Below are 27,926 nucleotides of genomic sequence, written 5' to 3' on the forward strand. Positions count from 1 at the left end.
ATAACTATAATTGATTAATTCCAGCTCCCAAAGGCAGCCTCCCAAAGTGCTGGGATTACAGGCATGAGCCACCCTGTCCAACCTAAAATAAACCTTTTTAAGACTCACAGTAAGCACTTAAATATCTGTTGATTGATGTGAGATTTCATTTGCTAGGAGAGAGTTCAGTTCAAGTTTTTCTAAAAAGTCCCTGAGAAAAGAATGCACTATTTAGGGTGGATGATGTCTTAATGTACACACCCTGACTGGACAGACTGGCTACAGGCTTCCAAGTCTCCATCTTTTAAACCAGTGAAAGAAAAAAATCCAAGCTTTTTAGTTTAACTTCAGCACTATCAGTGAACTCCCTAGAGTCTTTCTGCAGCAGAAGATGGGGTAGGCGCACTTCCGCTGCAGGGACGAGAGTCATGATGGCTTTGATCTGTGACACTAGAAAACCTAGTTTGACCAAAAAGTTGATAAATCTGTGGATATAAATCTGTCCACTGCTCCAGTTGCTCCCATCACCAGAGCACTTAACAGTTGCTCATCCATCCACAACAGGAAGGTCAACTATTGCTGGCGATTCTGATCAACACATTGCCTGAAGTCTGAGATCTGTGTCACTGAATTTCAGCCTTTACAAAGTGGGGCTTTTGGCCGGCCACACTGACTCACACCTGTAATCCCAGCAGTTTGAGGGCCAAGGAAGGCAGATCACTTGAGGTCAGGAGTTTCAGACCAGCCTGGGCAACATGGTGAAACCCCGTCCCCTCAAAAAATACAACATTTTGTCTAGGTGTGGAGACACATGCCTGTAGTCCCAGCTACTCTTGAGTCTGAGGTGGGAGGATTGCTTGAGCCCAGGAGGCAGAGGTTGCAGTGAGCCATGATAGTGCCACTGCACTCCAGCTTGGGCGAGAGCCAGACTCTGTCTCCAAAAAAAAAAAGAAGAGAAAAAAAAGTAAGTGGGGCTCTCACGCTGAATCTCATCAAACAGCTTCTCAGCAAAAATCTTTACTCCTGTCAGGGCAGGAATGTGATAGTAATAAAATGGCAATGCAAGGGTAGCAGCAGCTGCCTCCATTAGAAAATTAATTAGAGCATCTTTGTTTCATGGTTTGAAAAGAAAAGTGCAGTGACATCAATGCCATTGGCTTCTATTTCTTCTGCATGTTGGGCCAGTTCTTATGATTCTTTCAAGCTCAGTACTCCTATATGAATTACTGATCCAACATTTACCAGTTTATTATAAACAATATTATAAAGGATACATATGAAGAAATGTATATGGGGGGCCAGGCCCAGTGACTCACACTTGTATCCCCAGCACTTTGGGAGGCCGAGGTGGGTGGATCACCTGCAATCAGGGGTTCAAGACCAGCCTGGCCAACATGGTGAAACCCCATCTCTATAGAAAATACAAAAATGAGCCAGGCGTGGTGGTGTGCACCTGTAGTCCCAACTACTCGAGAGACAGAGGCGGGAGAATGACTTGAACCTGAGAGGTAGAGGTTGCAGTGAACCAAGATCATGCCATTGTACTCCAGCCTAGGCGACCAGAGTGAAACTCTGTCTCAAAAAAAAGAAAGAAAGAAAGAAAGAAAGAAAGAAAGAAAGAAAGAAAGAAAGAAAGAAAGAAAGAAAGAAAGAAAGAAAGAAAGAAAAAAAAAATGAATGCATATGGGGGACGGGACGTGGAGCATCTGTGTCCTCCCTGGGTGCACCACCCTCCAGGAATCTCTATGTGTTCAGCTATCTGGAAATTCCACCTAGTACCCTTTTTATTGTATTGTATTTTTCGTTTTTTGAGATGGAGTCTTGCTCTGTTGCCCAGGCTGGAATGCAGTGGCGCCATCTCAGCTTACTGCAACCTCTGCCTCCCAGGTTCAAGAGATTCTCCTGCCTCAGCCTCCCAAGTAGCTGGGATTACAGGTGCCCGGCACCACAGCCGGCTAATTTTTTGTATTTTTAGTAGAGACGGAGTTTTGCCATGTTGGCTAAGCTCTTCTCGAACTCATGACCTCAAGTGATCTGCCCGCCTCGGCCTCCCAAAGAGTTGGGATTATAGACATGAGCCACCGCACCCAGCCTACTACCCTTTTTAACTATGTCCCTTGATACCACTTTGTAGCTTATTGTTATTGACATATGTGTTTTGGCAGCTGCTGTATGTAGCTTGGTTCACTTAACCATTTCACACAACCTTCTTATGAGGCTTCAAAGCTAAAAATCTTCAGTTTCCCTTGCAGGTAGGACTGGCCATATGAATACATCTAGCCAATGAGATACACATGGAAGTCTCTAAGAAGGCCATCCCTTCTGGAATAAAAAAGGCGAAACCTCCTAGGAAGGAGAAAGATCTTTTTGTCCCTTTACCATTCTTCCTCCAGCCTGCCTGACTTGGACATAAGGCCTAGAGGTGAGGCAGCCTCTTTCCATCACGAGGAGACATGCATGAGAAGGCTTACATGCTAAGTAGAAAGATAAAAGAAAAATCAAAAGAGCCATGAACTATCAGACCTGCACTACCTACCTTCAGATTTCTTTTGTTTGGGACAAATTAATGCCCGTCTAATCCCTGTGTTTTGAAGTGCAGTGGTGCAATCTTGGCTCACTGCAACCTCCGCTTCACTGGTTCAAGTGATTCTCGTGCCTCAGGGTCCCCAGTAACTGGGATTACAGGCGAGCGCCACCATGCCCGGCTAATTTTTATATTTTTAGTAGAGATGGAGTTTCGCCATGTTGGCCAGGCTGGTCTCGAACTCCTGACCTCAAGTGATTCACCCATCTCGGCCTCCCAAAGTGCTGGGTTTACAGGTGTGAGCCACCGTGCCTGGCCAAACAAAATCCTTTTCTAAATTATCTCCCTAATAAGGCCCTCAGAAGAGAAACCGACTTTATATCCTCAGCACTGTTCAGTAACTGCATACAGTAGACATTCAATACATATTTGTTTAAGCAATTAATAAATGTGCTCTTCACTGGAAGAAGTTGAAATACTTTACAAAACCCAAAAACATTTAGGCAGAGAGTTTCTTGTTTCATAAGTGACCAAAATAAACAGAACAGAAAAAGTAAATTAACAGGTCAAATTTCAGATTGACAAAGCAAGTAATGACAGGACCTTTGCTCTTTCAAAGAAAGTTCCCTCCACTGCAGAACAATGTAGTAGTAGTATTAGTAGTAGTAGTAATTATAGTAATAAATGTTTATTAGCTCGATCTTAACATAGCAAAACCACGAGACAGATACTATTATTATCCCTATTTTATAGCCAAGGAATCTGAGATACAGAGGCCCAAGTCCACACACAGCTAGTTAGTGGCAGAACTGGGATACAAATTCAGGTAATCAGTCCAGAACCTGCCCTCTTAACCACTATAACCATACTAATTAAATAATAAAGAATATCTCAAGCATAATTATTCACTTCAAAGTCTATTTTTAATTGATGAGGAAAATGTTTTAAAAAGCAAACCGCTAAATCTTGAAATACCAACTCCTCATCTTGTCTGAGTTGGTTGTTTGGATACCCAAAGTATTAAGGTAGCATGTTTCGTTGATGTGTTTTTAGCAAGCTACGCTTTTCTAGCAACTTCTGTTTTTTTTATTTTTTTGGTTGTTTTTTTTTTTTTTTCTGAGACAGAGTCTCCTCTGTCGCCCAGCATGGAGTGCGGTGGCATGATCTCCGCTCACTGCAAGCACTGCCTCCTGGGTTAACACCATTCTCCTGCCTCAGCCTCCCAAGTAGCTGGGACTACAGGCGCCCACCACCACACCTAGCTCATTTTTTGTACTTTTTAGTAAAGACGGGGTTTCACCATGTTTGCCAGGATGGTCTCGATCTCCTGACCTCGTGATCCACCTGCCTTGGCCTCCCAAAGTGCTGGGATTGCAGGCGTGAGCCACCGCACCCGGCGCAAGTTCTGTTTCAAAGGGTGACTACCAGGCAGACACACTTAGCCAGACTTAATGACTTGGAAATTAGGTCATTTTTTTTAACCCTAAGGCAAGTAAAACAATACCAAGCCCCATCCCTACAGCTGCTATTTACTCTCAGATTAACCCACTCACAATGGATAGATGCCATCAGTTTAATTATGTTGAAGAGCTGGTCTTATTAAGAATTACACCTTAAGGAGGACAAGTAAAGGGAGGATTACGTGGTAACAAAACTTTTCCTCTGACTGCCACTGCATCTATCTTCTTGGCCTCTCCCAGTTATCTTCAAAGAGTTTATGTGTGTGTAGAAGAAGGAGAGGGCTTTCTTCTCTATTCTGTGGCAAATTATAAACTCACATTCTGCTTCTTACTAAAAAAGGGTAAGAAATACTACTGATCACCCAGGGCGGACAAGCCCCTCTGGTATAAAAAGCCAATAAAAATGATTGTGTATAATGGAAAATCATTCAGAGTCTGTGCCATTCGGTGCATCATTGTTTGGAAATTTGTCTTTTTAAAAATTTTTTAATTCTTCAGCTAAGGCAGCAGAAGAGGTGATTTATTGTATGCTTGTTATACTCAGCCACAAGGGAACAGAGAAATAGTACAGAATGTCACAGTTCCAGGGCAAAGAACCAACATGGGCTGTTTTGGTTACAAGCAAGATGGGTATCAGAGGTAGCATCCGTGATCAGATGGTGATGGAAGCTTTAGATCCACTTAGACAGCAGCATGCAGTCCAACAACTTGTACCAGCATCTCCAGCCTCTGGCATTCCATGTTTCTGGGTACACAAGCTACTGGTTGATTTGGCCTTCTGCCTCATCTTTCTTCTTTTACACTTCAGCCTGTGCATTCGCGTCTTCCTCCACTTGGCTCTCACGGCACAGAGGTTTCCAAGAAGATGGCACTAAGGCCGAGAGAAAAACAATTAAATAAAAATATGTATAGGGCACTGGGATTCCTAGCATAGTGAGTTGTATAAATTATCTAGTGAGATGTTAAAAATGTTTTTGAGGTTTTGAAAATGTTCTCTAACATAATTGATGAATTTATAACATAGAATTCTTTTTAATGTACATCATTTGCCTTTTCGTTTTCAAGAATGTGCTTCACCTCATTTGCCTCTAAGACATCGCATTTTATAGGTATGAGAAAGAAAGAGGGAAAGTCATGGCCCATTCCTTTCTCATTACTGATCAGATTCTTGGCAGCTGCCTCTTGAATTTTTTTCTGCAAAGATATGATTTTTCTACCTGTTAATTACTTGCTCACTGTAGATATTTCACTTCTACTATACAAAACCACACTTTGTGTTTAAGTCATTTTTCTTTGGCTATTTGTTCAAGTGCTATGTGAGTCCTAAACTGTAATCGGGTTTCCATGGAATAGTCTTTGTAATTTCTTACATTGTCTAGGTTTTTTGTTGCACTGTCATAGTCTCCTTTTAGATAGTGTAAGATTCCCAGTTCATAGTAAGTATATGGCACCAAATAGTGGTCATATTTTAATAATTTCTTCTTTTGAATGACACAATTAAAGTAATACTCAGCCTTTGAATATTTGCCTAAGTGTTTCAGGCATAGGCCTTTCAGTAAATTTAATAAACTTATGTCATCTGTGCCATACACTTTATGTGGATTTTCTTGTAAAAGGTCTTCTCCTTTGTCGATTATTGACAGCCAGCTTGAAATAAGCTCATTCTTTTTGCTCATGACTAGGAAACCACTCCAGGCATATATGAACTCCAGAAGGGGCTGGGCTGTAAACCAGCCTGTTGTAGTACCATAGCGCTGACCCTTCTCTGCAACAAACTTCTCTATTGGCACAGCACTGCCTAAAAATTTGATTTTCAGGCTTTCCACTTTTAAGAAGAGAGAGTTCATATCCTCACTTACTGATTTCACAAAATCAGAAGGAAGCAAAGCCAGGGTGATAGCTTTACTGTACACGTATATTGCCTTGGACCATCTGCTGTGTTGAGACAGTAGATTGGCGTAGTGGTAAGCCTGCCTCCAATCCTGCAGTAAAATGTGGCACCACATGAATTCCCAGTAACAGAGGTGATGAACCTGCTTCCATTCATTCTGAGTAAAAATGCACTCCTGTAATTTTAACTGTGCATTTTCAAAATCTCCTTTCAGCATACTAGAACGTGCATGGAAAAATTTAAATATGACACAGTTTGGAAATTTCTGGAGGTAGACTAGGAAGAGATCCTCTGTAGCAGAATTGTAAACCTTTTCAACACCAAAAGCTACATAGACATAATTGTAATAAAAGAGTAGAGTCAAAAGACTTAAGATATTATTTATATGGGTTTCAGATGCACTCTCATGAAGCAAAGCCAAGCCCACTTCTCTATCACCAGAATATCCAATAATATTGAGTAGTTTAAGTGTCTTTGGTGGCATAAGTGATAACATCAAATTGAATGCTCCAAGTCCAAATTTTATACCTCCAACCAGGTGTTTGTGAGCTTTGCTGTGGTTGTCAGGGATCTGTGTTAATACTTGTTCACAGTCTTTGTATATGTGGTAACTTGACCCAACACTGATCCCGCTTTTAAGAAAAGCAAGCATGCTCTCCTCCTGTATAAGTGACATAAAGGATTTCAACATCAAACACTCAGCATAACAGACTTCTGCATGCAATTCCTCTTCTGTGATAGCTGTTATTCCCTGTCTACTTACTAGATGAGACAATGTCATTTTAGTTTTTTTTCGGAAATTGTCACAGGTTTTCAAAGCATCCTTTGCAGCCATCATTCCAATCTGTAAATCATGTGGCTCAAAAGTCAGTATGGCCTTGACAACCATAAGGATACCATACATTAGGGAATGGTACATGCTGTTTTTAGACCATGGATGAATGAGATTTATTGCATCTGAGAATCTATTATTTAGAAATAAATACAATCCAGTGGTGCATTCTTCCAAGGAAGATGGTAGATTCATCGTCGTTGCCACAGGGATACTTTCACAGGCATCTTCAAACTTGTCCTCCTGATTACTTTTTATTTTACTTAGAGTAAGTGACATCATTTGTTTCCCCACTTACAGATGAGAAATATCTGAAGTGGAAGTGGAGTGACGTGGTTGTAATGAGGGTAGCTCCTGATCTCCTGATTGAGGTCACTTCTTCCACACAAAGCTCAGTCTGAGGTGTTGCTGTTAAAATAGAGACAAACAAACAACTATCTGTAAGGTGCGGCATTAGGATATTATCATCTATGTCAGACAAGGGGGGAACAAAAAATAATTTTAGTTACCCAGAAGATGCATTTCTGAAAAGTTCAAATCGGCCGGGCGCGGTGGCTCAAGCCTGTAATCCCAGCACTTTGGGAGGCCGAGACGGGTGGATCACGAGGTCAGGAGATCGAGACCATCCTGGCTAACACGGTGAAACCCCGTCTCTACTAAAAAAAATACAGAAAACTAGCCGGGCGAGGTGGCGGGCGCCTGTAGTCCCAGCTACTTGGGAGGCTGAGGCAGGAGAATGGCATAAACCCGGGAGGCGGAACTTGCAGTGAGCTGAGATCCGGCCACTGCACTCCAGCCTGGGCGACAGAGCGAGACTCCGTCTCAAAAAAAAAAAAAAAAAAAAAAAAAAAAAAAGAAAAGTTCAAATCATTTGGAAGGTACTAAACAAAACATGCTTTTTAAAAAATTTCTAAATTCAACTATAGATGAGGAAAAAATGGTTTTTTAAAAACACTGCAGGCTGGGCGCGGTGGCTCACGCCTGTAATCCCAGCACTTTGGGAGGCGGAAGTGGGCAGATCACCTGAGGTCAGGAGTTTGAGACCAGCCTGGCCAACATGGTGAAACCCCATCTCTACTAAAAATACAAAAAAAATGAGCTGGGCGTGGTGGCGCGCACCTGTAATCCCAGCTACTCAGGATACTGAGGCAGGAGAATCGCTTGAACCCGGGAGGCGGAGATTGCAGGGAGCCGAGATCGTGCCATTGCACTTCAGCCTGGGGGACAAGAGCAAGACTTCGTCTCAAAAAAACAAAACAAAACAAAACAAAAAACTGCAAAGTAAATCCTTTGTAAGCAAAAGAATTCTTTTGTAACCATTCCTCCAACATATCAATTTCATAAGATCATGTTGTAGAACTGTACTGTGATAGCTGTAAAATTTCTCTATGGAGGCCGGGCGCGGTGGTTCAAGCCTGTAATCCCAGCACTTTGGGAGGCCGAGACGGGTGGATCACGAGGTCACGAAATCGAGACCATCCTGGCTAACACGGTGAAACTCCGTCTCTACTAAAAAATACAAAAAACTAGCCGGGCGAGGTGGCGGGCGCCTGTAGTCCCAGCTACTTGTGAGGCTGAGGCAGGAGAATGGCGTGAACCCGGGAGGCGGACTTGCAGTGAGCTGAGATCCGGCCACTGCACTCCAGCCTGGGCGACAGAGCGAGACTCGTCTCAAAAAAAAAATTTTTTTCTCTATGGGAAGGCCTTGGGGGACAAGAATCTGGCCAGAAAAGGGAATGTATGTAGCTCTCTATTTTCTTTCCTTTTTTTTTTTTGAGACAGAGTCTTGCCCTGTTGCCTAGGATGGAGTACAGTGGCGCGATCTCAGCTCACTACAACCTCTGCCTCCCAAATTCAGGAGATCCTCCCACCTCATCCTCTCAAATAGCTGGGGCTATAGGCATGTACCACCATGCCCAGTTACCTTTTTTTTTTTTTTTTTTTTTTTATTTTTTTGTAGGGATGAAGTTTTGACATGTTGCCCAGGCTAGTCTCGAATTCTTGGGCTCAAGTGATCCACATGCATCTGCCTCCCAAAGTGTTGGAATTACAGTTGTGAGTCACTGCACCTGGCCTAAAACTAACTTTTAATGAAATGAAACATTATGGTCAGTTATATAGAACTTTGGACGTGGAGAGAGTTGTATAAACCTAGAAAGATTTCCTAGCATTGTTTCTGTTAGAAAAAAGAAATTCGGCCGGGCGCGGTGGCTCACGCCTGTAATCCCAGCACTTTGGGAGGCCGAGATGGGCGGATCACGAGGTCAGGAGATCGAGACCATCCTGACTAACATGGTGAAACCCCGTCTCTACTAAAAATACAAAAATTAGCCGGGCGCGGTGGCGGGCGCCTGTAGTCCCAGCCACACAGGAGGCTGAGGCAGGAGAATGGCGTGAACCCGGGAGGCGGAGCTTGCAGTGAGTGGAGATCGCGCCACTGCACTCCAGCCTGGGAGACAGAGCGAGACTCCGTCTCAAAAAAAAAAAAAAAAAAAAAAAAAGAAAAAAGAAATTCAGACTGGGTGCGGTGGCTCACGCCTCTAAACCCAGCACTTTGGGGAAGCTGAGACGGGCAGATCACAAGGTCAGGAGTTTGAGACCAGTCTGGCCAACATTGCAAAACCCTGTCTCTACTAAAAATACAAAAATTAACCGGGCATGGTGGAGGGTGCCTGTAATCCCAGCTACTCGGGAGGCTGAGGCAGGAGAATCTCTTGAACCCGGGAGGCGGAGGTTGCAGTGAGCCAAGATTATGCTATTGCACTCTAGCCTGGGCAACAAGAGGAAGACTCCATTTCAAAAAAAGAAAAAAAGAAAAAGAAATTCAAATATTAATAGTTGGGCCGGGCGCGGTGGCTCAAGCCTGTAATCCCAGCACTTTGGGAGGCCGAGACGGGCGGATCACGAGGTCAGGAGATCGAGACCATCCTGGCTAACACGGTGAAACCCCGTCTCTACTAAAAAATACAAAAAACTAGCCGGGCGAGGTGGCGGGCGCCTGTAGTCCCAGCTACTCGGGAGGCTGAGGCAGGAGAATGGCGTAAACCCGGGAGGCGGAGCTTGCAGTGAGCCGAGATGGCGCCACTGCACTCCAGCCTGGGTGACAGAGCCAGACTCCGTCTCAAAAAAAAAAAAAAAAAAAAAAAAACCAAAAAAACAAAAAAAACAAATATTAATAGTTGTTATCACAGCATTAATAAAGTATTTGGTAGGAAATCTTTTTTTTCTACTGGGAGTCATTTAATACCTGGATACTGGGGTGGGAGTGGGTACAATGGAAGGCCAATTACAAATAGCAAGCTGGGATTACAGCCAAGAGCCACCACACTGGGCCTTAACCTAGCTTTTAAAAGGTTAGTGATTACTGTTGCTAACAACCTGAAACATAACTGAATCTTAAGTGTAAAAGCATGCATTTATCAGGCCAGGCACAGCCAATTAGCTTGCTACAAAAGCAAAACTCCGTCTCAAAAAAAATAAAAATAAAATAAATAAATAAAAGCTAGGTTAATTATACATTTATCTCACAGGCTCAGTTCTGAGTGGAAAAGCCATGTAGCCCATTAGAAGGGACATTCTTCTTTTTCTCCTTTTATTTATTTATTTTTTTGAAATGGAGTCTCGCTCTATCACTCAGACTGGAGTGCAGTGGCATGATCTCAGCTCACTGCAACCTCCACCTCCCAAGTTCAAACAATTCTCCTGCTTCAGCTTCCCGAGTAGCTGGGATTACAAGTGCGTGCCACCATACCTGGCTAGTTTTTGTATTGTTAGTAGAGACGAGGTTTCACCATGTTGGCTAGGCTGGTCTCGAACTCCTGACCTCAAGTGATCCACCCTCCTTGGCCTCCCAAAGTGCTGGGATTACAGAAGAGAGCCACCACGCCTTGCCAAATTTTTGTGTTTTTAGTAGAGACAGGGTTTCACCATATTGGCCACGTTGGTCTCAAACTCCTGACCTCAGGTGATCCACCTGCCTCCACTTCCCAAAGTGCTGGCATTATAGGTATGAGACACTGCGCCCGGTCCTATTTTATTTTTTTTAATTTGACATTTTTATTTTTCTTTTATTTTATATATAGAGATGAAGTCTTGCTATGTTGCCTGGGCTGGTCTCAAACTCAAATGAGTTCAAGCTTGAGTTCAAGTCTGGGCTCAAGCAATCCTCTGACCTAGGCCTCCCAAAGTGCTGGGATTACAGGCATGACGTGCTGCACCAGCCTGTATTTTTAAATGTTTGTCTTCTGACTATGTTTCTTATATCTGTCTTCACCACTGATTATGACTGGCACTTAGTCATTAAACTAAATTATGCTGGGAGCAGTGGGTCACGCCTGTAATCCCAGCATTTTGAGAGGCAGAGGTAGAGGTGTGCTGAGGTAGGAGGATCATTTGATCCCAGGAGTTCAAGACCAGCTTGGGCAACATGGTGAAACCCTGTCTCTACAAAAAAAAAAAAAAAAAATACAAAAATTAGCCAGATGTGGTGGGGCATGCCTGTAGTCCCAGTTACTCTAGAGGCTGAGGTGGGAGGATCACCTGAGCCTGGGGAGGTCAAGGCCACAGTGAGCTGTGTGGGTGGATGAGACTCTCTCAAAAATGAAGAGAAGAGAATAAAAGAAAAGAAAAGAGAAAAGAAAAAAGAAAAGAAAAGAAAAGAACCTAGGCTGGGCACCGTGGCTCGCCGGGACCAGTGGCTCACGCCTATAATCCCAGCATTCTGGGAGGCCGAGGCGGGTGGATCACCTGAGGTCAGGAGTTGAGGTAAGGAATGTGGTGGTACATGCCTATAGTCCCAGCTACTTGGGAAGCTGAGGCACAAGAATCGCTTGAACCCAGGGAGCAGAGGTTGTAGTGAGCTGAGATCGCGCCATTCGCACTCCAGTCTGAGCAACAGAGTGAGACTCCGTCTCAAAAAAAAAGAAACAACCTAAATTAACATTTACCAGATAGTTATGATTATTTTCAATATACATATACTATAACAAATTTAAGATAATCATTTAACTGTTAATACTACAAAAGTCAGGAAAATGTACCAGTGAATACAAAGGACTGATGTCCTTAAAGTAGAAAGAGTTCCTATGAATCAGTAAGCTAGAACACACACCCCAACAGAAAAAAAAACCAGCAAAGGACAGAAACAAATTGCCAATAAGCATAGCATTCAACCTCATTGTAAATCAACAAAATACAAATTAAAAAATATAAGATTCTTTTTTTTTTTTTTTTTTGAGATGGAGTCCCTCTCTGTCACCCAGGCTGGAGTGCAGTGGCACGATATTTGCTCGCTGCAACCTCTGCCTTCCGGGTTCAAGCAATTCTCCTGTCTCAGCCTCCTGAGTAGCTGGGATTACAGGCGCATGCCAGCATGCCTGGCTAATATTTGTGTTTTTAGTGGAGACAGGATTTCACCGTGTTTGCCAGGCTGGTCTCGAACTCCTGACCTCGTGATCTGCCCACCTTGGCTTCCCAAAGTGCTGGGATTACAGGCGTGAGCCACCATGCTCGGCCAAAAATATCCTTTTTTTAAATTTTTATTTTTAGATGGAGTCTCACTCTGTCGCCCAGGCTGGAGTGCAGTGGCACAATCTCGGCTCACTACAAGTTCTGCCTCCTGGATTCACGCCATTCTCCTGCCTCAGCCTCCCAAGTAGCTGGGACTACAGGCGCCCGCCACCACGACCAGCTAATTTTTGTATTTTTAGTAGAGACGGGGTTTCACTGCGTTAGCCAGGATGGTCTCCATCTCCTAACCTCATGATCCGCCTGTCTCGGCCTCCCAAAGTGCTGGGACTACAGGCGTGAGCCACCACGCCCAGCCCAAAAATCCATTTTTAAAATCAAATTTGGCAGATTAAAAAATTAACATCCAGTATTAAGGAAGGCAGTGAGAATCAAATACTATTGCAGACTTGTTTTTCACTTCAGCATTACCTGTAACATAAAACATGAAAGCAATCTAAACTTCTTACAAGAGAGGATTCCTATATAATGGATACTATGCAAACAAAATGCTGTAGAAGAATATTTAACGACTTAGAAAATTGTTTATGGCATAATGCACTGTATTAGTTGGGGTTCTCCAGGGAAACAAAACCAGGAGGATATCTATATCTATATCTGTGTTTGTATCTGTATCTATCAATATCATCTATCTATCGAGATTTAGTGTAAGGAATTGGCTCATGTAATTACAGAAGTGAAATAGTTTGAATTTGCAAATCTATCAAAAAATGAAATGTCAATAAACTACAGGATTTTTAAAGAAAACAGTCACAAATAGTGACGGAAGGTATAAACTGAATGTGATTTTTAATTTCTTTTTTTGAGATAGGGTCTTGCTGTCTCGCCCAGACTGGAGTACAATGTCATGATAGTTCACTGTAATCTCTGCCTCCCAGGCTCATGCCATTCTCCTGCCTCAGCCATCCAAGTAGCTGGGGTTACAGCTGCATGCCACCATGCCTAGCTAATTTTCGTATTTTTAGTAGAGATGGGGTTTCACCCTGACCTCAGATGATCCTCCTGCCTCTGCTTCCCAAAGTGCTGGGATTACAGGCGTGAGCCACCGCACCCAGTCTTGAATGTGATTTTTTTTTTTTTTTGAGACGGAGTCTCGCTCTGTCGCCCAGGCTGGAGTGCAGTGGCCGGATCTCAGCTCACTGCAAGCTTCGCCTCCCGGGTTCACGCCATTCTCCTGCCTCAGCCTCCCGAGTAGCTGGGACTACAGGCGCCTGCCACCTCGCCCGGCTAGTTTTTTGTATTTTTTTAGTAGAGAGGGGGTTTCACCATGTTAGCCAGGATGGTCTTGATCTCCTGACCTCGTGATCCGCCCGTCTCGGCCTCCCAAAGTGCTGGGATTACAGGCTTGAGCCACCGCGCCCGGCCGAATGTGATTTTTTAAAAAAGATTCATGGGGCCAGGCGCGGTGGCTCACGCCTGTAATCCCAGCACTTTGGGATGCTGAGGAGGGTGAATTAGGAGGTCAGGAGTTCGAGACCAGCCCGACCAACGTGCTGAAACCCATCTCTACTAAAAATATAAAAAATCAGCCAGGCATGGTGGCGTGTGCCTGTAATCCCAGCTACTCAGGAGGCTGAGGCAGAAGCATAGCTTGAACCAGAGTGGCGGAGGTTGCATGCCATTGCACTCTAGCCTGAGCAATAGAGCGAGACTCCATCTCAAATAAAAAAAAAAAAAAAAAAAAAAAAAAAGAGGCCAGGCGCAGTGGCTCATTGTGTAATCCCAGCACTTTGGGAGACCAAAGTGGGCCTGGGCCTAGGAGTTCCAGACCAGCCTGGGCAGCATAGTGAGACTCCCTTCCTCATCTCCCCCGCCCCAACCATCTCTACAAAAAAATAAAAAGCCAGGAGTGCTGTTGCATGCCTGTAGATGCAGTTACTCAGAAGATGAGGTAGGAGGATCCCTTGGGCCTGTGAGTTCCAGGCTGCAGTGAGTTGAGATCACACTCCAGCCTGGATGGGGGAGACAGACCCTGTCTCAAAAACAAACAAACAAAAACCCACGCCACTGTGTCCTAGAATTATTCTGTCTGGTTACATACCATGGAAGGTTGTTTACTGTTGCTTTTGGCATTGTTTTTTAATTGTTTTGTAGAGATGGGGGTCTTATCATGTTACCCAGGCTGCTTTTGAACTGGACTCAAGCAATCCTCCCACTTGGCCTCCCAACTGCTGGGATGGCAAGTGTGAGCCACCGGGCTCAGTCTATTGTATTTTTATGCACAAATATCCTTATTCCTTCTTTAGAAAAGCAGCCCCCGGGCCGGCGGGGGGGGGGGGTGGCTCACACCTGTAATCCCAGCACTTTGGGAGGCTGAGTCGGGCAGATCACGTGAGGTCGGGAGTTCAAGACCAGCCTGACCAACATGGAAAAACCCTGTCTCTACTGAAAATACAAAATTAGCTGGGTGTGGTGGCGCATGCCTGTAATCCCAGCTACTCGAGAGGCTGAGACAGGAGAATCACTTGAACCCAGGAGGTGGAGGTTGCAATAAAGCCGAGATCACGCCATTGCACTCCAGCCTGGGCAACAAGAGTGAAACTCTGTCTCAAAATAAATAAATAAATAATAATAAATAATACAATTATTTAAAAAATAATACTACAGACAGGGTCTTGCCATGTTGCCCAGGCTGGTCTCGAAGTCCTGAGCTCAAGCCATCCACCCACCTCTGCCTCCTTGAGTGTTGGGATTACAGGCATGAGCCACCTCACCTGGCCATTTCATAATACAATGTAACATTCCTTAGAAAACTTTACCATTACCTAGATTTTACACACCTAAACCATCCATTTAGGTAGTATTTGTACCAGTGGGGCATTCCTACATCACATTATTCCTTTTCCTAGTTTCACTCTTGAAGTTGGTCAGAGCACTGCAGTTGTTTAACTATTGCTCTCTCTCTCTAGCCTCTCATCTTTTAGTACTGACAGTTGTCCAGTACTTGGCTAATGAGAAATTAATTTCTTAATACAGTATGAAAGAATTATGAACATGCCTCTTCCTTCCCAGAATGTCCTAACAGCATTCTAGAGGAAACAGAAAATCATGAAATGTGGAAAAAGTAAAGAAAGCTGAATATAGCTGTTTGACTTGACCTACAGTACACACACACACAGCACATACATAGATACATATTAAAGACTAGTATTTGTTAGCATAGGCTACTTATTTATATTAAAAATAGATTATTGGCCTGGCAGAGGGGGAAGCTGGGGTCCAGGAGGCGGAGTCCGAGGTCTGCCCACTTCTCGCCCTGCCTTAAAAAAAAAAAAAAGATTAATGTGCAAAAGGTTTAAATTTGTTTTTCCTTTCTTGTTTTAACATTTTCACATTCAAGCTCAAGTGATGATAATAATGATGATAATGACTTAAAAGTGAAACTGAAATGGTGAGAGAAGTAAGATTAAAAAGGGAACTTTTTCTTTAATATTTATCTGGAAATACCAAATGTAGAAAATGCGGATACATTTTGAAGACTGCTGTAAAAGGCTTATGAATTACTCCGCTTTCCTAAACTAATAATACTGTTAAAATTTAACAGTAGTAACATGTTAATAACTAATAATTCATATTAGGAAATATTACAATATTTGAATTAAGTACTTTTCATATTCAAACCATCTGAGAATGTAATCTAAATTTAACACAGATTTCCAGAGGCAGAAACTTATGTGGGTGAATGTGAATTCAAAAAGAATTAGCAGGAATGAAAGTTCTCTGCACAGTAAAATCTCCCCGATTTGGATTGACATTTAGTGAAAAGAATTGGTTGCCTGTTCTTAGAGAAAGAGTGTTCAGTAGAAAGTAGAATAGTCTGTGGAAATAGTATACAGTACTATGATTTTTTCATGGTAACCAGATTAACAAAGCCTGGCCTTATACTGACCCTGCTTTCATAGGGATAAATAGTATGTAATTAGTTTACTGAACACCTGTCTCCAAGACAGGCATGTCTGTGAATCAGGATTTGAAAGCAATTGGTTATAAATTTTAAAACTGCTTCTGTTTACTATTACTTGCTTAGAAATTTCTTTAGTACAGCTATAGACTTTTTGTTTTGTTGGTAGAGATGGGGGTCTAGTTCTGTTGCCCAGGTTGGTCTCAAAGTCCTGGCCTCAAGCAATCCTCCCACCTCAGCCTCCCAAAGTGCTGGGATTACCGGCATGAGCCACGAAGCCCGACCTAGACTTTGTATTCAGGGTCAAAAAAAGTTTATTGAGGTTTATTAGGAATTATACAGCATAATATGCACTGTCTTTCAAGCAGTTATCTATGCTTGGTTCAACAGTAATTTTCTTTTTTTTTGAGTCAGAGTTTTGCTCTTTTTTTTTTTTGAGACGGAGTTTTGCTCTCGTTGCCCAGGCTGGAGTACAATGACGCGATCTCGGCTCACTGCAACCTCTGCCTCCTGGTTCAAGCAGTTCTCCTGTCTCAGTCTCCCAAGTAGCTGGGATTACAGGCATGCGCCACCACGCCCAGCTAATTTTGTATTTTTAGTAGAAACAGGGTTCCTCCATGTTGGTCAGGCTGGTCTCGAACTCCTGACCTCAGGTGATCCACCAGCCTCAGCCTCCCAAAGTGCTGGGATTACAGGCGTGAGCCACTGCGCCTGGCCTCAACAGTAATTTTCATAGCTTCTTAACAGAAGAAATAAGGCTGTACAGAATTTATATTCTATCTTTCAGTGACTATATAATTTTTTTTTTTTTTTTTTTTTTTTTTTTTTGAGACGGAGTCTTGCTCTGTCGCCCAGACTGGAGTGCAGTGGCACAATCTCAGCTCACTGCAACCTCCGCCTCCCGGGTTCAAGCAATTCTGCTGCCTCAGCCTCCCGAGTAGCTGGGACTACAGGCAAACGCCGCCACGCCAGGCTAATTTTTTGTATTTTAGTAGGGACGGGGTTTTACTGTGCTGCCCAGGCTGGTCTCAAACTCCTGAGCTCAGGCAATCCGCCCGCCTCGGCCTCCCAAAGTGTTGGGATGACAGGCGTGAGCCACTGCGCCCAGCCCCTATATAGTCTTTATAATTATTGTTTAATTCTTTTTTTTTTTTTTTTTTTTTTTTTTTTGAGACAGAGTCTCGCTCTGTCGCCCAGGCTGGAGTGCAGTGGCCGGATCTCAGCTCACTGCAAGCTCCGCCTCCCGGGTTCACGCCATTCTCCCGCCTCAGCCTCCCGAGTAGCTGGGACTACAGGCGCCCACCACCTCGCCCAGCTAGTTTTTTGTATTTCTTAGTAGAGACGGGGTTTCACCATGTTAGCTAGGATGATCTCAATCTCCTGACCTCGTGATCCGCCCGTCTCGGCCTCCCAAAGTGCTGGGATTACAGGCTTGAGCCACCGCGCCCGGCCTATTGTTTAATTCTTTTGAGAAGAACCTTGTTAAGACAAAAATCACCAAGACTAAGTGAGAACACATATACTCTACAGAGCTTCTATTTCCTTCCTAGAGATTTTCCTGAGACAGACTAATTCTCTCTATAACTTAATCTATTTAAAAAATATGCAGAAAATCATAGCATGACCTGGAGAGAATCCATGCTTTATTCACCAACTAGGCCTCCTTTCCCTGTACTTTACATTCCACACCTATACACACCAAATGAAGTTGCTGAAGATGAAAAAGATAAAAATGCAAATACCTAAAGATGTCCTTTTTTATGTACATTTCCAACTTTTGTGTATTCCAAGAATTTACGATGTAATGTCTATGTTTCTAGCAAAAAAGAACTATTTCTCTATTTGTAGTTGGTGTCTAGAGCAATTCTAATGTAAAGAAGTTTTGCATTTATTTGGTACTATTGAGTGGCTGAGCCGCAAGGCCGCTATTTCCACTGAGTGGAGATACAAAAAGATGACTTATGAGTCCCAGTCCTCAGGATCTGAGTATTGGTGGATCACACGTGTTACAAAACGAAAGCATTAGGAAGTGCAAATCAGTTACTTTGAGCTTCAGATGCAAATAATTTCCAAATTGTCACTGCCCAAAATGCTTTAAACATTCAGGGTTTTGTCACAATTTCAATATAACGGGGGGGGGGGGGGCGGGACCCCACAGCTCTATTCCTTTGTCTTTCAGAGTCCAAGAACTCAGACCGTGGTGGTGACAAACTGGTGACTGACTGGTTGAGAAGAAGTTGGAGGGGGCGTGCAGGGCCAGGAGGCTTTACCACCAGTCCCTGGGTGCGTCATCCTTCCTAAAGCCTATGGTGTAAAAACCACCACTCAGAATGGCGGGGCTCATGGACTTTTCACCAGGGCCAAACCTTCGATTACCTCTGATGAGGCCCAAAGATCACAGAGTAGCTGACTAGGCCAGGTCCCCCAAACGGAAAGGCGCGACGGCTGCAACATCAGCGGTTAAATGGTACAGCCTTTCATAGGCCGGTCTAATGCATCCGTACTAAGATTGTTAAGGCTGAGGGTCCCTAGACTGGGGAAAACGAATGGAGGCAGGGGGTAGGGATACGGGAAGGAAGACAAGGAGGGTGTAGAAAAGGGGGAGAGGAGGGGGCGGGACAGCATGGGGAAGGTCTCAGGTTTACGGGCGAGATCGTGGCGTTCCCATGGAAACGTATCCCTCCGCCCATGACCCGCGTGTTCGTTTCTTCAGTTCCTTCCGCGTCGTTTCTCGGCTGTTTCCGCCCAGCTCCTTTGTGCCGCGCAGAACAACGGGATGACGCATGCGCAGAGTCCAGCGGCCGCATATATAAATGCGAACCCGGGCTCTTCCTCGTAGTGCCGCCGGGACTGTTGGCGGGTGTGGGTCTGTGTCAGCTTTTGCGTCACTCGAGCCCTGGGCGCTGCGAGCTGAAGAGCCGAGCACTCGGGTCGGTCATCATGTCGCGTTACGGGCGGTACGGAGGAGGTAAGAGGCTGGAGTCCGGTGAGGGACGTTGCTGTGGGTGTAGTGAGCACTGCGAGGCCGTAGGGTTGGCGCGGCGGTTGGGAGACGGTTATTCCGCGTGCGTAATGGCGGCTTCGGCGCACGCCATACGAAGCCGGAGGCAGCGGGGGCGGGGTGGTGAAGGGAGACGGAGGATGGCGGGTGTACCTCTCTGCCGAGTTCCGTACTCTCGGGCATTTTTGTGGCCCAATCCAGCCTGAAGCAGGGTTGAGATCACGGTTTTCGCGTTGCCTTTCTCGGAGCCGCCCGGCGGCCCCCCCTCCCCCCGCCCTCGGCGGCGGCTGCCATTTTGCGCACATTGACGACCGTGGTGGCGCATTTCCTCAGCGCTTTCCCGCCACTTCAGCGGACAGATCTGGCCGCAGCCGTAAGATCGTGGTTGTGTTTGAGAAGGAACGAAATTGACAGCTGTGAGCTGCGTGTTCTCGTCAAACAATCGGTTAAATTGCGGAATGGGAATGGGGACGTAATCTGCGACTGGCGGCTGGTTTCTTTTTCTCTTTTAGTTCTTTCGAGCACGGTTTATGGCTTTGGGGCGGGGAGCTGGAGTCTTGGGCGAGCCTGTGCCTGGGGCGGTTGCCGCGGAGGAAGAGAGCTGGTGCAGCCCTGCTCTCCCTGCCCGGCCCCTACCGAGGCCCTCCCGCCGCCGACGCCGCTGCCGCTGCGGGCCCGCGCGCTCCCCGTGCGCCCGGGGCTGCCGGGACTCATGGGCGGGGCCGGGCCGGGTCCCGCCCCACGCCTCGGTGTATCCTACCACGCATCTCTGTGTTCGGGAGGGTCACTTCGCATTATTTAGAACGTTAAGAACTTTGTCAAAAGTCTAGTTTTTCAGGGATTTGCGGACTTTCACCAGTTTTAGGACTAAGTTCAATCTTGGATAGAGGGCATTTAATGTGCTTTACCCTATCTTGAGGATGGCCCGTTTTAAGGCAAATAATTGATTGAAACTTGGGCCAGGTTTTGCATAACGTGCATTCTTCTATTTGCGTTTTTAAACAGAAACCAAGGTGTATGTTGGTAACCTGGGAACTGGCGCTGGCAAAGGAGAGTTAGAAAGGGCTTTCAGTTATTATGGTCCTTTAAGAACTGTATGGATTGCGAGAAATCCTCCAGGATTTGCCTTTGTGGAATTCGAAGATCCTAGAGATGCAGAAGATGCAGTACGAGGACTGGATGGGAAGTAAGTAAGATGTTATGAAACTTCTGTTCATTAAAATATACTGTGGCTAGATAATAAACTTAGTGCTAAGCTTGGATACTGAAGTCTGGAAGAGACCTTAAATAGCTAGTCAGAGTGTTACTTGCTAAAGGCACACGAAGGTTAAAGAAGATAGCGGAGATGGAGTTAGGGCTTAGTAAAGACAGCCAAAGTTTGTGAGGGGGAAGGAGTGGTTGGAAAGAGTTCTTTTTAAATCTAGAAGTCCTGAATATATTTTTAACTTTAGAATTTTGTTAATTTACTTTTATTAGAGTGATTTGTGGCTCCCGAGTGAGGGTTGAACTATCGACAGGCATGCCTCGGAGATCACGTTTTGATAGACCACCTGCCCGACGTCCCTTTGATCCAAATGATAGATGCTATGAGTGTGGCGAAAAGGGACATTATGCCTATGATTGTCATCGTTACAGCCGGCGAAGAAGAAGCAGGTATTTATTTTAATAAAGGAATGGTTGGTATTCTAGTTAATCAAGTAATTCTTTTATTAGCAAGGCAGAAACTAGTGTTTTTCTATAAACTTGAATGTTAATTGTACAGGTGTATTTTACAATTTTTGTTTAATTAAAAAAATGTTACTATATTAATAATCAACCTGGTCAAAACCTTTCAGGTTTCTTCGTTTGAGTCAGTCGCCTTGATTCAGAATGTCACGAGCCTTATGATATCATGCTGAGGCGCCTTGCAAATCCGACAATTAAGATCCTCCTAGACCTTGAGGTGATCAGCATAAGAGGCCAGATCCCCTCGAGTCATCTACACCTAGCTTCACCTTATTCTTTAAAGGGCAGAAAATTTGAGACGGTGATCGCCGTAACAGTAAATTTGGCTTACAATTGGGGCCCCCCTCCGGTTTAGAAAGAGGAACACCAGATTGACCACATTCCCAACTAGAAAAATCTTCTTGCGTCAATCAAGCCTCACCTGGCTCATTTGGCTGTCAGTTTGATCGTCGTTAGATTGAAGAAAACATCTAGATGCAGCGATCGGCTATAGATACTTCTAGATCGTCTAGATCTACTAGACCATGGGCCAAAGAGGGTCGACCTGCAAACTTGCAAGGTTTATTTTAAATACACATTACAGTGTTTTATATTATGTAATTCTAAGTTGTAATTCAGCTTTTAACAAATCTTTTTTTAGGTAGTAAAAAAAAAAAAAAAAATACTCAACAACTAATAGGCCCAGAGTTTATTTCCAAATGAGACACTAAATTTAAATAGTTTTGAGATTTGATTTCAGCAGAGGCACACAAACTCTTAAAAACGAGTTATTGTCTGACATTTTGTTTTTTCTCTAACTTGAAAAATAGGTCACGGTCTAGATCACATTCTCGATCCAGAGGAAGGCGATACTCTCGCTCACGCAGCAGGAGCAGGGGACGGAGGTGAGATCTTGTTTAATTGAAGTCTTTCTGTATTATTATTAAATTCACTGATAGTCCAATACAGAAAGAAAAAGCTCACTAATTTTTTGGAGACAGGGTCTTGCTCTGTCACCCAGGCTAGAGTACAGTGGCATAATCACGACTCACTGCAGCCTTGACCTCTTGGATTTAAGCAGTCCTCCTGCCTCAGCCTCCTGAGTAACTGGGATTGTAGGCACTGCCACCATACCCAGCTAGTTTTTCTTTTTGTAGAAATGGTCTTGCACTGTTTCCCAGGCTGGTCTCAAGCTCCTGGGCTTGAGACCAGTGCTGGGATTACAGGTATAAGCCATTGCACCGTTCCCCAATTGAAGTCTTAACAGGCCAAAAAAAAAATGTGGAGATGGACTTAAAGTTCTTTATTTTAGGTCAAGGTCAGCATCTCCTCGACGATCAAGATCTATCTCTCTTCGTAGATCAAGATCAGCTTCACTCAGAAGATCTAGGTCTGGTTCTATAAAAGGATCGAGGTATTTCCAGTATGTAACACTTTCTTTTCTTATTTGTGTTTGGGTTGTTCACATCTTCACAGCAGTAGAGTGTCTTAAAGACATAATTCAAATGGATTGTTGCAGGGAATATTTGAGATGTAAAAGTTTGGAATTGATATGTAACTTGTAACATAAATATTAATCTAGTTTTACAGATGAAGAAAAGGGCTACTAGAGATTTTAAGGCTTGTTAGAGAGGCTATGGTGGTAGAGAAAGGTCCAAAGCAACACAATTTTAGTGAACACTCTGGGTAGGCATATTGCTATAAACTTGTGGCTTCAGATTAGATGATACTAGCTCTGAAAGATGGTAATTGATTTTCCCGACAAAAAGGCCTGTTAGAACCAGGAAAAGAGATTAGAAGCAAGTAGAAACATTTCTCATTTTTGGAATGATGGTGTTGATTGGAGACATTGGAAAGTTGGGGCAGTAGTGTGTACATACAAATGAATGTGGATTTTTTTTTTTTTTTTTTTTTTTTTTGGATAGAGACCTGAAAAAACAAACTTAAGAACCAGAGCTTTACTCTTTGTAGGCGGCCTTAAAAGGAGATAGAGTGGAAAAAATTGTAAAATGAGTATTGTAATATGTAATAATATTCCAATATTGTGAGACAGAGCCTCGCTCTGTCGCCCAGGCTGGAGTGCAGTGGTGCAATCTCTGCTCACTGCAAGCTCCACCTCCTGAGTTCACACCACTTTCCTGCCTCAGCCTCCCTGGTAGCTGGGACTACAGGCGCCTACCACCACGCCCAGCTAATTTTTTGTATTTTTAGTAGAGACGGGGTTTCACCGTGTTAGCCAGGATGGTCTTGATCGCCTGACTTGTGATCTGTCCGCCTCAGCCTCCCAAAGTGCTGGGATTACAGGCTTGAGCCACCGCGCCTGGCCCAACAATATTATCTGTATCAATGATAAAACAGTGGTACAGAATGCTACTGGGAGTTAAATTGCTGTTTAGTAGCACAAAACCTTTAAATGCAGGAACTCTGAATCTTGTGGTCTATTTGAGAAAGCTATGGACTATCTCATTAGATATATTTAAAAGATAGATATGTCCGATTAGGTTTGTCTGACAAATTGATGGCTCTCAAACGTAACGATCCAGGAATGTAAAGCCTTACTAAGTGGTGGCTTTCTTCTCATCTGGCCTTATCACCTGAATTAGTCTCAGTTCAGGGGTCTGGTTATTTTTTTTTTTTTTTTTTTTTTTTTTTTTGAGGCGGAGTCTCGCTCTGTCGCCCAGGCTGGAGTGCAGTGGCGCGATCTCGGCTCACTGCAAGCTCCGCCTCCCGGGTTCCCGCCATTCTCCTGCCTCAGCCTCCCGAGTAGCTGGGACTACAGGCGCCGCCACCACGCCCGGCTAATTTTTTTGTATTTTTAGTGGAGACGGGGTTTCATTGTGTTAGCCAGGATGGTCTCGATCTCCTGACCTCGTGATCCGCCCGTCTCGGCCTCCCAAAGTGCTGGGATTACAGGCTTGAGCCACCGCGCCCGGCCCTTTTTTTTTTTTTTTTTGAGATGGAGTCTCTGTGTGTTGCCCAGGCTGGAGTGCAGGGGCGCAATCTTGGCTTACTGCAAGCTCCACCTCCTGAGTTCATGCCATTCTCCTGCCTCAGCCTCCCTAGCAGCTGGGACTACAGGTGCACAACGCCATGCCCAGCTAATTTTTGTATTTTTAGTAGAGACGGGGTTTCACCATGTTAGCCAGGATGGTCTCTATCTCCTGACCTTGTGATCCACATGCCTTGGCCTCCCAGAGTGCTGGGATTACAGGCGTGAACCACCACACCAGCTGGGGTCTGGTTATTTTCATCCTGCCTTAGCCTCCTGAGTAGCTGGGACTACCATTGTGCACCACAGTGCCCAGCTGAGGAATCTGTGCCTTAAGTGAGGTTAGTTTTGCTTCCTTCATACCAGTCTTATCTAATGAAAACCATGTGTTTCCCTTGGATGTTACACAGTGTTTGAGAATATTCGTGTACGGGAACTGTAACCAGCTGAGTGATAGAAACAAGTGATTGAAATGGTGGTTCCTTATGTCTCGTAACAGTTTGTTTGAAAGTGTGTTTAGAATAAGGCAAGTGTTGTATCTTTCTTAGTCTTAGCTTCTCTACGCCTAACCTACCTAATACAGTGTTGAGTAGTTGTTTAAGGAAATACCTTTGGATAATCGATATAATTGTGTTTTTCACTTTTTTATTAAGATCCCCGTCGAGGTCAAGATCAAGATCCAGGTCTATTTCAAGACCAAGAAGCAGGTAGCGTAAAAATTTGATTATGCTCTTCTAGTTATATGGCACCAATATCCAAAGAGTTCAAAGTGTTTTTTAATTGTTGAAATTTTAAGTGTTAACTCTAAACTTAGTTGTTAGTGGGAACACAGTACCTTATTTGTGTATGTCCTATTTATTACTGACTGACTTTCCCTGAAAAAGGGAATGTAAAACTAGTGAGAAAGACGTTTGTGACTTTGGGGATTATATTAAAGAGGCCCTTGTTAGAACTGATAGGTGCATGGAGAAGCATCCTGAAATTAATATGCAATGTAAAAGATTAATCATGATACAGTAATTGATTCATTTTTTTTGAAAAACAGTTGTTGGAAGATTGGCCGTTGTTAGCAACAACTGGTAGGATGTTTTTCGGTTTAAGTGCAGTCTGACATTTTAAGCTTAGGACCTTTGGGGGTTTGTTTTACGATATTGGTGACTACAAGAAAGGGATTGGTTAGTACTCTTTCTTTAATAGAATTTCTCATGTTTTGACAGCCGATCAAAGTCCAGATCTCCATCTCCAAAAAGAAGGTAAGCTAAATGTTTTGTTGCCAGATCTTGCCTGTCAAGTGTGGCCTCTGCAGAATTTGTTTGCTTACTGCTTTGCAGTCTTTGAGCTCTTTGGAGAATTGGTGCTATATAGATTAAAATACTATTTAAGTTTCTGAAATGATTGCTTTTCTTGATTCAAGAACATTAGTTTATACTTTAGCTGGAAATATTTAGTCATAAAATGTTAGTGTGATTATTAAGATGTGATTGGTCCTGTGAGTACTTGGTAGAAATTTTGGTAAGAAACATGCCTTTTCCCCACATGTAATAGATACAAAGTGAGGAGACAAGTCTTGCAAATAGTTACCTGTATAGTGCTAATGACCAGAAAACTTCAAATAGTTGTCATATTTAACTGCAAGTTGACCTTCCAATTTTGACAAGGAAGATAGCCTAATTTTTTTTTTTTCCGAGATGGAGTTTCCACTCTGTTGCCCAGGCTGGAGTGCAGTGGCACAATCTTGGCTCACTGCAGCCTCTGCTTCCTGGGTTTAAGCGATTATCCTGCCTCAGCTTCCTGAGCAGTTGGGATTACAGGCCCACCACCACGCCTGGCTAAATTTTTGTATTTTTAGTAGAGACGGAGTTTCACCATGTTTGGCCAGGTTGGTGTCGAACTCCTGACCTCAGGTGATCCACCTGCCTCAGCCTCCCAGTGTTGGGAGTACAGGTGCGAGCCACCGTGCCCGGCCAGGGTAGCCTAATCTTAAGCCAGGGACAAAAGATGAATATGTAAGTCTCATGACATTTTTAGGTCTTTGCTATAGGAAATTAGTACCTTAGGCTACCTTTGAATTTATTGAAAGTTAGTACGTGTACATGAGAGTTTCAATTGACACTAATTGGATCCAAACCTAATGTTTTTCTTTTTAGTCGTTCCCCATCAGGAAGTCCTCGCAGAAGTGCAAGTCCTGAAAGAATGGACTGAAGCTCTCAAGTTCACCCTTTAGGGAAAAGTTATTTTGTTTACATTATTATAAGGGATTTGTGATGTCTGTAAAGTGTAACCTAGGAAAGATAATTCAACCATCTAATCAAAATGGATCTGGATTACTACTCTGTAAATTCACAGCAGTAAGATAATATAAATTTTTGTTGAATGTATTAACATCCTATGGTCTGAAAATGTGGGTTTTTATTTGGCACATTTAAATAAAATGTTTCTAACTAGATTTTTGATTTGTGTTCAATATTAACACTTCTCAATTTGATGAATTTCAGAGTCAGACGTTATAATTGTTAACCTTATTCATACAGACCTACATTCAGAATTGAAAGGTGTTGGTTAAGTCTTGAACATCACTAACTGTTCTATACATTAAACTTGGCCAGGATCTTAAGGGACTTTGAAAATTAAATTTTACCCTTGTAGCTTTGGGTAAGATGACCTTGAGTCCCCTATAATATAGCATGACTGCATCATGACAGATCCTTAAGTTAGCTAATGCGTTTGAAGTTGGTGTTAGTAGGTATTGTCAAACTAATGATCAGTGGTCAGGCTAGTGAGACCGCTGATCTGTCTGTAAATGAGCATGACAGGAACTAAGCAAAAGTGATTAAATGTATGACAAATAGGGAGAAACTGATTTCTGGATGATCTTTATACTAATTGCAGCTTTCAGGCTACTACTAGGTGGCATAGTGTCAATTAGAACTCCCCAACATAGGGGGAATTCTACTCAATGGTCTTTCGTTTCTTTGCTTTCTACATTAGTTATAACCAGTTTTATACCAAAAAAATGCATGTTTGAGGAATTGTCTGAAATAGGGACAAAACACCATGTAAACCAGCTTTGCAAAATTTTCCAGCCCAGATACTACTCCTGTATTCAAATGGATTGTCTTATTCTGAGCAAAGACCTGGTAATCTTCAAGCTAGGTTTTGCAGTTCCCAACCACCAACATTCTTCTATTTTGCCAGGCTGGTGCAAAGTAATTAAAGATGTCAATCAGAAATGTCAATGAGACTAAAGTGGTTTTGTAAATCTCAGCTATATTTAGCAACACTCCATGTAGCTAATTTTTTTTTGGTAGCATCTGGTAGACCTTAGAATGTTATAGCCAGTAGGTTCTTTATTCAGATTTTAAATATATTAAGAATAGTAGGGCAGTAACAGTTACTTTTGAGAGTTTTCTGGTCAAGCTTTTACCAGGCATTCTCTAGCCTTGGTATTAAAAAAAAAAAAAAAAAAAAAACCTGCTGGTTGCACAGATACCTAGGCTTGTCCATTTTATGCATTTCAGCAAAGTCATTGGATACCATTGCAACTTGGGAATACTGGTCTGCATCAAGTTTATTTGGTAGTTTGATCGCTAGTATGTTGGAAGTTATTTGGATTCTTTGTTTTTGGAATTTTGACAACTGGCTGAATTATGGTTGGTATAAAGTTATGTGTATAATTGGCAGGCTTATTTATCTGTTGCACTTGGTTAGCTTTAATTGTTCTGTATTATATAAAGATAAGTTTACTGAACAATAAATCTGCAGAGATTGAACAAATAATCCTGATACTTAATTTTTGGAAGCGGGAGCTCTCAGCCAAAAGTAGGAGGCATTAATCCTGTAGCTTTAGGATGGGCAGCTAGCAGCGTCCTAGAAATGAGCATTGAAAGGCTAAAAAGGGTATGGAGGAGGGGTAGGGGCAAAAATGGTTTTAAACAAATTCTACCCTTGGGAAGAGGGCTGTCTGGGCTCTCTTACGTCACATGCAACCTGGCACCCCTGTTACTGATCTCAAAATAAGCTTTGGTGCATCTCCCACTTATTTTCTGTGATTGGAACTGCCAAATAGATACTGATTTGAAAAGTGCTGGTCCAGACTCATTCCTTCTAAACTTATAGCCT

The 27,926-nt window shown here is 43.4% G+C and overlaps 4 protein-coding genes and 1 pseudogene across 9 annotated transcripts in view; 1 reads left to right on the forward strand and 4 right to left on the reverse strand.

Moving 5' to 3' along the window:
* Window positions 1–27,926, reverse strand: part of MORN2 (MORN repeat containing 2) — a 1,051,609-nt gene that overhangs the window by 113,152 nt on the left and 910,531 nt on the right. The window lies entirely within an intron of this gene.
* GEMIN6 (gem nuclear organelle associated protein 6) overlaps window positions 1–27,926 on the reverse strand; it is a 470,738-nt gene that overhangs the window by 11,527 nt on the left and 431,285 nt on the right. The gene's annotated exons all lie outside the window — the stretch shown is intronic.
* On the reverse strand, window positions 228–4,017 carry LOC126933771 (N-acetylneuraminate lyase-like; annotated as a pseudogene).
* LOC126933545 (tetratricopeptide repeat protein 39B-like) lies at window positions 3,487–19,825 on the reverse strand. Of its 3 annotated transcripts, XM_050753354.1 has the most exons (3): window positions 18,490–19,825; window positions 6,985–7,094; window positions 3,487–4,834 (listed from the first exon to the last, which is right to left on the reverse strand). In XM_050753354.1, the coding sequence occupies exon 1, from the start codon at window positions 19,417–19,419 to the stop codon at window positions 18,823–18,825; it is 597 nt and encodes a 198-aa protein (XP_050609311.1). In that variant the 5' UTR covers window positions 19,420–19,825; the 3' UTR covers window positions 3,487–4,834; window positions 6,985–7,094; window positions 18,490–18,822. The 3 variants fall into 3 exon arrangements, with proteins under 3 accessions (XP_050609311.1, XP_050609310.1, XP_050609312.1); XM_050753353.1 differs by having other exon boundaries at window positions 4,055–7,094; window positions 18,490–18,909; XM_050753355.1 differs by lacking the exons at window positions 3,487–4,834; window positions 6,985–7,094 and adding an exon at window positions 7,750–7,903.
* On the forward strand, window positions 18,957–27,584 carry SRSF7 (serine and arginine rich splicing factor 7). Of its 4 annotated transcripts, none has more exons than XM_050753401.1 (8): window positions 18,957–19,081; window positions 20,120–20,300; window positions 20,591–20,767; window positions 21,649–21,723; window positions 22,131–22,241; window positions 24,461–24,514; window positions 25,025–25,060; window positions 25,955–27,584. In XM_050753401.1, the coding sequence occupies exons 1-8, from the start codon at window positions 19,054–19,056 to the stop codon at window positions 26,007–26,009; spliced, it is 717 nt and encodes a 238-aa protein (XP_050609358.1). In that variant the 5' UTR covers window positions 18,957–19,053; the 3' UTR covers window positions 26,010–27,584. The 4 variants fall into 4 exon arrangements, with proteins under 4 accessions (XP_050609358.1, XP_050609359.1, XP_050609360.1 ...); XM_050753402.1 differs by having other exon boundaries at window positions 22,131–22,232; XM_050753403.1 differs by lacking the exon at window positions 25,025–25,060.

Source organism: Macaca thibetana, chromosome 13 (genome assembly GCF_024542745.1).
Source record: "Macaca thibetana thibetana isolate TM-01 chromosome 13, ASM2454274v1, whole genome shotgun sequence".
NCBI lineage: Eukaryota > Metazoa > Chordata > Mammalia > Primates > Cercopithecidae > Macaca > Macaca thibetana.

Coding starts and splice junctions, on each gene's coding strand:
- LOC126933545 (XM_050753353.1), bottom strand. CDS start 6,968: ATGATGTCACTTACTCTAAGTAAAATAAAAAGTAATCAGGAGGACAAG.
- SRSF7 (XM_050753401.1), top strand. CDS start 19,054: ATGTCGCGTTACGGGCGGTACGGAGGAG. Junction 19,082..20,119: donor TTACGGGCGGTACGGAGGAG/GTAAGAGGCTGG, acceptor GTTTTTAAACAG/AAACCAAGGTGTATGTTGGT. Junction 22,242..24,460: donor AAAGGATCGAGGTATTTCCA/GTATGTAACACT, acceptor TTTTTTATTAAG/ATCCCCGTCGAGGTCAAGAT.